The sequence below is a fragment of the Lutra lutra genome, chromosome 4 (genome assembly GCF_902655055.1).
Source record: "Lutra lutra chromosome 4, mLutLut1.2, whole genome shotgun sequence".
Lineage (NCBI taxonomy): Eukaryota > Metazoa > Chordata > Mammalia > Carnivora > Mustelidae > Lutra > Lutra lutra.
Genome location: NC_062281.1, coordinates 101,962,860 through 101,972,234, shown reverse-complemented (window position 1 = coordinate 101,972,234; position 9,375 = coordinate 101,962,860). Strand labels below are relative to the sequence as shown.

At 40.9% G+C, this 9,375-nt stretch overlaps 1 protein-coding gene across 3 annotated transcripts in view; it reads left to right on the top strand.

Moving 5' to 3' along the window:
• Positions 1–1,861: 1,861 nt before the first annotated feature.
• The window catches only part of CEPT1 (choline/ethanolamine phosphotransferase 1), a 36,501-nt gene continuing 28,987 nt past the window's right edge, over positions 1,862–9,375 (top strand). For 2 of the 3 annotated variants that reach the window (XM_047724048.1, XM_047724049.1), the window contains exons 1-2: positions 1,862–1,996; positions 8,074–8,482. In XM_047724048.1, coding sequence (XP_047580004.1) covers positions 8,144–8,482 — 339 coding nt within the window. In that variant the 5' untranslated portion in view covers positions 1,862–1,996; positions 8,074–8,143. Of the gene's footprint in view, positions 2,118–8,073; positions 8,483–9,375 lie in introns of all 3 variants that reach the window. The other variant, XM_047724050.1, reaches the window with a different exon arrangement.

Genomic DNA, 9,375 nt, shown 5'->3' with positions numbered 1-9,375 from the left:
AAAGTTACTAAGCTTCTCTTAGTTACAGTATTCTGATTTGTAAAGTAGCTATCTCAAAAGGTTGTTCCTTCAAGTAGAACAGAGAAAGCATACAATATAACAATGATAGCTCATCTGTCAATTCTGTGCAAGTGTAACTAGCCACAAAGATGGGAACAACACTTAATTCTTTACAAGTGTGAATCATCTTGGATTCATATCTCCTCAGGTTTTGAGGGTTCTTGGTTAAACTAACAGTTTAGAAGACAAGCAAGGCTTGAAATGATTTACCAGTCTCCTAAGGACAACTGAAAAACTTAAGTGCCCTGACATAGTGAGGAAGACTACTTTTGCCCATGCATTTTCACAGTGGAAAGCTAGAAGTGTGGTTGGTTAACTGCCAAGCAAGCAAAGTTAAAATTTTAATGGTTAATGATTTAAGAAGCCTTTGAAAATATGAAAGAATAACCTCCATCTAGTAGTAAGAGTGCTTAATGAATTATTCCTGCTCTCTCACCTACCTTCTTTGCATGAATCAGAACTGCAGTCACAATTCTTAAATTTTTCAAGTATTTGAAAGCCACTGGTAATAGATTAATTCCTTTTACTGTCTCCTCTAAGCGGTGACCGCTAAGAAACAATAAGAAACTAAATTCTGGATATTCCAAGTAAAGTTAAGATAGTCTTAAGCTCTTTTTAAAAGTTCACAAAACCACCAGGCCCAAAGCAAAGCGTAAGAGAAAACAGTTATTTTTCTAAACTCTAACCTGGCCTTCTGACAAATGTGATATTCTCGTAACTGTTAAATCCCAAAGAGTCTAGAAGATTAAGTAACTTTTTTTTAAATAAGTTGGATCAAAAATTACAAGGGGAGCAGAGAGGGTGGGGAGAGAATCTGATAATGCCACAATAATTACAAAACTGCATTTGGGTACTGATTTATAAATTAAAATTTGGGAGAACTGGAAAAATTATTTCCCCGGTGTGTTTACTGGTTTTCAAATGTATATAATGTAAAGAACGAACAGTGTGAGGATACAAGGGCCCAGCCATTTATTTACCTTTCTGTCTTGGGCCCACACACCCCTCAGGTGCGCCCAGCGACAGAACTGCGTGTGGTAGACCAGAACTCCGCGTGGTAGACGAGCTGCAGATAAACATAAGGTCACCACAGATCTCAAATTCAAACCTACCCCCAAGCCCCCTACCAAGGAATCTGAGCCTAGGAGTGAAAACTGGGACGGTACCCAACCTCAGTTTTTGTGGGACGGGGGTGAGGGTTCTCCGTAGCCGCTTAAAACAAAACCAAGGCATTATTTACACGGCTGCCTTCTTCCAGAGGCGCAAAGCCCGGGGACTCTGATCTCAGCCGGGTTGTGCCAGCGGCCAGGAAAAGATGCGGGAGACGGAGCCTGGCTCGGCCCGCGCGGGGGTAAGAAGGGAGAGGAACCCGGAGACACCGAGGATGGGGAGGCAAAGGTGAAGCACGGGCACCTGAGCCCAGCCCGCCCCCGTCCCCCAGGTCCCCAGGAGCCCGCCTGCGCTCCAGCCACCAGCGGGTCCCTCTCCCGCGTTTCGCAGTGTGGTCCCGGGGGGCAGAACCAGCCCGCACGCGACCCGCGCGGGGGCCACTGGGGCGAAGCTCCGGGCGGCTTCCACTTGCCAAACCCGCCCGATCCCATTCTCTGACCCACACCCCTACAGGGGGCTAGGGCCCGCCCTCATGCCCTTTTTGGCCTACCTTGTGTGGATGACCCCGCCAGGGACAGCCGCCGCGTCCGAAGCCCGCCTGCGGGACCGAGACAGGGCGGGACCCTAGGGCGCGCTCCCGAGCAGCAAGGCCAGGCCTGGGGCGCGCTTACCGCCCCGAGGAGCGCGCCCGCGCCGCCGCTCGTTCCGACCCTGTATCCCTTTACGGCAACGCGAAAGTGTCGCGAACGGGCTGCCGCTGATCAGAGTCACTCAGTCGTCTGGAGGCGGAAGGCTTATTTTTAGCGGTGTGCTTTCGGGGGTCGGGGTAAGGCTGCGGGGCTCGGCCTTGGGAAGATGGCCGGGTGTGACGGACGTGTTGGGGGGCACGACTCTCGAGAGGCGTGGAGAGAGAGCTGCATGCTCTGGGGTGGGGCATTGGAATATAGGTGTGTATGGACTCGGCGAGGCGAACGCAGCGCTTCCTCGCGCCGGCTGGCCTCGCGCGCGGGGTTGTGGGGAGGGCGAGGGCCGCTTGCCCCTCTGGCCCCGGGTGGAGAGACTGAGGTGACGAAGTGCTAGCGCGGGAGTCCGGGGACTGCTGAGTGTGGGAGTTGGGAGTCGTGGCGCGGAGAGCCTCGGCCGGCCCGGGCTGGGCGGGCGGGGACGCTGCCCGCGTGGAACCGACCGTGCCATGTCGGGTCCACACCCTCCTGCTCAGGTGCTTCCAGGTCCCCAGACCGTGTTGCATTCGGTGACGGGGTGGCCTGCCTTTTGGAATGCGGTGCTCGTGTGGCTGGGCCATGCTTCTTGGTCAGCAGCTTTTCTAGAAATACCAGCGTATATTTATTTATAAATAGCTGGGGTTTGTTTCAGCAGTATTCTTGGAAGGAGAAAGGACAGGAGGGTTGCTAGTGTTTGCAGGTGTTCCCAGGAACGCTGGATGGATGAGATCTTTACAATTAGCTGTGCTTAATTTGTCTTCTCCAATTTGGTGCTTGGCGTTATGTCACTTGGCTGTTTTGGATCATTGGTATCGAATATATAATTTTGTTTGAGGTCTCTTAGTTTATTAATGAATCCGTATTATGACAGGCAAATTCATAGTTATCTTTCAGCAAATATTAATGTCTTATCTTGTATGGGGCAGAGAATAAAGATTCAGATTCTGCACTCGAACTAGTAGGGTAGGAATGTGTTCAATGTGTGTATTTAATTGACTAACACCACAAGTTAGACTGTCGTAAGGATATTTAGCTTTACTACTTTGGAACATTGGCAGTCACATAAAGTTCCAGCGATTGAAGTTCTAAAAGCATTTATGTTGCTGCTTATCTGTTCTGTGGTGAGAAAAACTAGTCAGAGCCCCTTGTACAACTTGTCTGCGCAATGCTTCCATTAGAGAAATAATTGTGTGATAAATCTGCCTCTCGTATTAACCTGTTCCACCAGAGGCGTCTTTATTTCTTGTCCAGTTAATAGATTATTCTGAATATTTACAACTATTATTTCATAAATTTATTCTCCTTCCTTTCCCACACCCAGTCTCCTCAAATTTACATTATAAACACTTAAATGTTTGATACCTGTAACTCTAAAATTTGCCATAAGCCAAATTACATTTTATTGCATAGTCAGTTTGTTTTCTAGTCAGCAGTAGAGTTGTTCTTTAAGCTGGCTAAAAGTGCTGGTGATGTTCTTTTGAGGGTCATGCTGTGCTGTCTTTTTTAGGGGAATATGAAAATAATCTCTATAAAATACCAGGCTTTTGCTTTTCTTCTTTTTTTTCTGGGGGAAGTTGTTTCCTTTTTTTTTTTTTTTTAAAGGAATGCAAGATTTCACTTCAAAACAGTAGATCTAAATTGTATTACAGTACTGTTTTTGCTTCCAAGACTGCTGAAAAGGCTTTTGTTTTTGCTAACTTGTTCTATGTACCACTTGTTAAATAATGCTGAATGTAATCCTGTGATCCTATTAGTTTTCCTTTCTTAAAAAAACATTTTGTAATTTGCTCTGCCTTCCAAATAGTGTTGGCCATTAGTAATTTTCTTTATTAGTGCCATAAAGGTTGGAAAGAACAGTGTAATCACTAATTCCCGTGAAAGGACTGTAAACACACTGCTGAATCAGTGGAGTTTAAAACTTGGCACCCTTAGACGTGGGGGATGGGAATTCTGGAATTTCACACTACAGGTTGGATATTGTGTAAGTTTACCTTATGCTCTGCTGAGCAGTTGGAGATGCCTTTTTTAGTGGGATAATTGTCAGATGTTCCCCAAAGCTGAACACATGAACACAGGAATAATGTAGGCAGCATGCCATTTTCCTCAGCTGCTATAAGCACAGATGTTCTATGTCATAGATTTAGCTTCACAATTTGTGTGTAATTTTAGTAAAGGTATTCACTAAATAGCTCTGATTATATTTTTGTACCTTTGTTGGGCTTTTCACATAAATATTCATGCCTGCACAAAGAAAATTTTTTGTTAGACCATATGTACCCCCCTTCTCTGGACTCCCACAATAGTTTGTTCACAGCATATTATAACTTAGCTGTTTATAAGACTCTTCTCCCCACCCCCTTTAAGTTTCTTGGGATCATGGATTGCCATACTTCAGTCTATCTGTTTCTTCAGGGTCTAGAACAACTAGGTGCTTATTAAATAATAATGAGCCATTTTTGTTCCTTGTTCCACAAATAAGTCCTGATTACCTACTTAATGTTAGGTATGGTGTGAGAGTGTGGGAAAAGAATGTTAGACAGGCATGGCCTCTGCATTCCTGGAGCTTTAGACCAATGTGGGGAGAAGACCAGAAACAGTACAACAAACAGAAAAACCCAGTGTATTAAGTGCTATGAAATGAGTATTGCAGTAGAGCCAGGTTATAACAGAGAAGGGGAATTTGCTGATTATAAGTGGAAAGGTTACAATAGCTATAGGCCTATGAACAACATTATATTAAAATACATTCCAGGTGATGGGAAGTTTTTCAGCTAAAATACTTTTACTATTACGATTTATGACAACACATCCTCAGTTAAAAAGTAGGTTGTGCTACAAAATTACAAAAATTTTTATAAGCTCATTGATGACTTTTCAAAACATCAAAATAAAATCTCAGTTCTTTACCATGGTCTATAAACCTCTGCATTGTCTGGCTTTTCAAACTTTATTTATGTCACTCTTCCATCTGATTTATTGCTGTCCAGCCGTAGTGATCTCAAAGGCACCTGAACAAGACAAGCTCTTTCTTGCTTCAGGGCCTGTTACCTTTACTTGGACTAGGTCCTTTTCATCCTCTGAATTTGATATAAATGTTACTTTTTCATAGATTCCTACCACCTTATCTAAAATGTGCACCCTAACTATTTTCTGGCTCCTCTATTTTCTGGCTATGTTTTCCTCATAGCACCCATCACAGCGTGTAATGCTGTTTGCTTGTTTACCTGTTTTTAGTTATTTACCAGCTGGACATGGGAACCAGGAGGATGTCTATCTTGCTTACCGCACTCAATGTTGGCTGAATGCATTTGGAACTTAGAATTCATTTTCTCATAAAAACTTATGACTGGTGGTTTCTAGGTTAGCCAGCAATAAATTTTAACTCCTTACATTAATTGTTTTAGTTCCTTGTAGTATGGCAAAAAAAAAAAAAAAGGACATTTTCTCTTCACGCTTTTTGGCATAGGCCTGACTAGGTAAAAAATCTCAAGTGGCTAGAATAATTTTTATACTGTTTGCTTCTCCATTCCATATTCCCATCCCACATCGCGTTTCCCTTTTTCTACATAAAGTTCATCTTCCTATAATAGTCACCTACCCTGTTGCACTCCCTTGAGATATGCTTGCTTTTCCTTTGCTGAAATTCAAAAGCTCCTGTTTTTTCCTGAGATGGTTTGAATTGCAATAGCCTCTGGGTCTCAGATGTAATCAGATGAAGAAGAGTGGAGATGGACCTGTCGCAGTGACAACACCCTCTGTGTTTATGTCTGTAGGCATGTATTGAAAGCAAAGTGGGTATCTGTATGTTGGGCTACATGTACCTGAATTTATATTTGCAATCTTATTGCTAGTAGCTTCACAGAGACAATGTTGCCAAATTGAAATAGTTAAAAACTCACTGGCTTTTTTTCATGTATGAATTAAGTAATGGCTGGATCTATTAAGGTTTGTCAAACTGTAGACTTTTCTAAGAGAGAATTAAAAGGTTAAAAAAAAAATCGAGGTCAGAGGGGGAAAACACTCAGAAGGAAGGTATCAGTTTATCATATAATCCTGCCAAATGCTCAAACTTAAAACCATTAGGATCAGTTGCTTGTAGTTGTTTAGTGCCAAAAGGAGGCCAACACCCTCAATATGTCACTTCATTTTTACAGTAGGATAAGTGAATACTACAATAGTAAAGTATAAATTGAGATGAATAAACTTTTATTCCCACGTTTAAGTTGAATTCTGTAAAAGCTGATTTATTATAGCTCACCAAATGCGAAGCAGTGTCATTTAATTTAACTACAGAAAATTTGACTACTATAAAATTAAGTTTTGGGTAGTTATGTCTGTCACTTTCTCTAAAATGCATTTGTAACCAGTTGTTTGACATTAATCAGTTGTTTTGTGATATAGTTGAGTGTGTGGCAGAATTCTTTGAAATAATTTGCCTTGGTTTGAAAATTTTTTCAGTATTTTTATCTCACACTTTAGGTAAATTGTGGCACTGGTGATTCTTTTAAGATTTTTGAAAATTTATTTAAGGCAGTTGATAATTAAAAAACTATTTTCTGAACCAATTATTGAGACACATGATCGAGATTTTGGTTGTCACTCTAGATCCTTGGTGACACTGAAATTTTGGAACTTGATGTGTATGGGAATAGAGAGAAGTAGTCTTAGGCATGTTTGATACCGGGTCCATTGTTGAAATGTCCTACTTCCTGTATCACATTCTGTGTTCCCATAGTGGAACATTTCTGGGAGTTTCATATTGCGTGCTGGATAGCTTTCTACCAGAATATCGAAGTACACCTCTCTTGGTTTGATGCCACTACCCTTTCAGTTCTATTGAGATGATTCCTTCCCCCTCCCGTTAATCCTCTTATGGCTTCCCTTTCTTCTGCTCTATAACCGAGTTTCCCACAAGTTCTTATTATTTTCCTTTTTTCTTTCTACTTAATCCCTTTAAGAACTTTTCTTTCAAAAACAAACAAACAAAAAAACACTAGACTTTAGCATCCAGAATTGATAACTTGAAATTTTCATCTCTTGCTTAAACTCCAGGTGTTTGATCTTGTCTAAAACATACCTACTTAAAAGCTACTTTTATGTTTTTCTAACCTCTATCCCCAGATCCCCTTCCATCACCCTCCAAGCCAAAATAACTGTTTTTTTTCCTAACTTCTCTTTTTTAGTCTCTTGATTTGTGTTTTCTTCTCCTTTACCTTTCATATCTAATTCCTAAGTGCTTTCCCTTGATTCTCGTTCTACACAGAAATTACTTATAGATTTGACTGTCTTTCACATTTCCATTTTTACCACCCTCTTCTAGGCACTCACCACTTCAAACATTTGAAGTCACCATACTAATTTTTGAGTATTAATACTACATTTTGCATGCAGTCTGATGAATATATATAACTACCCTTTAATCTTGAAAATATTCTTGTCATTTTCTTATGTTGCTTAGTAACTTATAATGATGTTATCGGGTGCCTGGGTGTCTCAGTCGTTAAGTGGCTGCCTTCCACTCAGGTCATGATCCCAGGGTCCTGGATCAAGGCCCACATCGGGCTCCCTGCTAGGTAGGAAGCCAGCTTCTCCCTCTCCTGCACCCTTGGCTTGTGTTCCCTCTCTCTCTGTGTCTCTCTCTGTCAAATAAATAAATAAAATCTTTTTTAAAAAATGTGAAATGCTTGAAGCATTAGTGTGTAGTAAGTGCCCAATGTTAGCTGTTAACATTAAATTAAAATCTGATTTAAGACCCATATTATTCAAGTCATTCCTCTGATATTAATACTAATTTGCTAGCTGTCTTTAGGGATGTCTGTGGACCTCAGTGTCCATATATGTGAAATGACTAGGTCATTTCTAAGATTTGTTCCATTATATTACTGAAATCAGTGTGAGATAGGAAAAAAAAGGCAAGAGCTTTGAAGTCAGACAAGCTATAAGGTATCAGGAAGCATATTACTGTTAAAATCCCTTAATATTTTTCACCTGAGGGTGAAGTTATAGGACTTCTTTTGGCTTATATCATTAATAAGAACAAGAACTAAAAGCAGATCCCTGGTGTTCTGATCTGTTTGGTACTTATTACTGTTACCCGTTTTTTGTTTTTTTTTCTTTTTAATTTACTACTGAGATTGATATAAATAGTGGCTGACAGATGTGTCTTTTTCTTTTTTTTCAGGTAAAGACCAGCCGCAAAAAAGTCGAGAAATAAGATAAATTATTCTCTTCAAATAAGACAGCCAAGATCCATGAGTGGGCATCGATCAACGAGGAAACGATGTGGAGATTCTCACCCGGAGTCCCCTGTGGGCTTCGGGCATATGAGTACTCCAGGGTGTGTATTAAATAAATTGTTTCAGTTGCCTACACCACCATTATCAAGACACCAACTAAAGCGGCTAGAAGAACACAGATACCAGAGTGCCGGACGGTCCCTGCTGGAGCCCTTAATGCAGGGGTATTGGGAATGGCTAGTTGGAAGAGTTCCCTCCTGGATTGCCCCAAATCTCATCACCATCATTGGATTGTCAATAAACATCTGTACAACCGTTTTGTTAGTCTTCTACTGTCCCACAGCTACAGAGCAGGTAAGATGGATTTCTTAACAGTTAGGAGCATTTGTTATATACACAAAACTCTGTACTTGGGATTTTTAGGTCATTTTAGCTAAAGATAAGATGATTCGACAATTGTTTATCATCTTTTAAAATTTTTTTATTATTGTATTATTGTATTACACATACTATTAATAAAGGTTATAACTACAGTCTGCTTTATACCCTCTGTTTATGAAAACCAGAAGCAAAAGGTACAGTCTGATTCTAGTAGGTAAATTAATGTTATCAGGGATTAACATGTTAAGATAGTCCTTTTAAAATCAGTAAATCTCAATACAAAAAAAAAGTTTTTAAAAAATGACTGAATTTTTTAAAAATTTTTTTAATAGCTGAGTGAAATCTTAGAAAAGTTTAAAATGACCAGAGAGAAAAAGTAGTGAGATGGCACAGCTGTAAATCAGTTTTATCAAAAGTGGTTTCCTCTCCATTCCTGTAAGAATTGCTTGAATATCCCTTTTCTCTTCCTATAAATATTTGTGACTGATAGACCTCAGGTATATTTCTGTTATACTAACAAAGCAAAAGACATACAAGAAAAAGTCAATAGAATGCTTTTCCTGTTCTGTATTATGCAACAGCTGCTGTTAAGAAGGGGAGTAGTGGGGCGCCTGGGTGGCTCAGTGGGTTGGGCCGCTGCCTTCGGCTCAGGTCATGATCCCAGGTCCTGGGTTCGAGCCCCACGTCGGGCTTTCTGCTCAGCAGGGAGCCTGCTTCCTCCTCTCTCTCTGCCTGCCTCTCTGCCTACTTGTGATTTCTCTCTGTCAAATAAATAAATAAAATCTTAAAAAAAAAAAAAAAAGGGGAGTAGTTATTGCTGACAAAGACTTTCTTCCTGGGCCTTCTTAAGTAAGAGTCTCTACTGC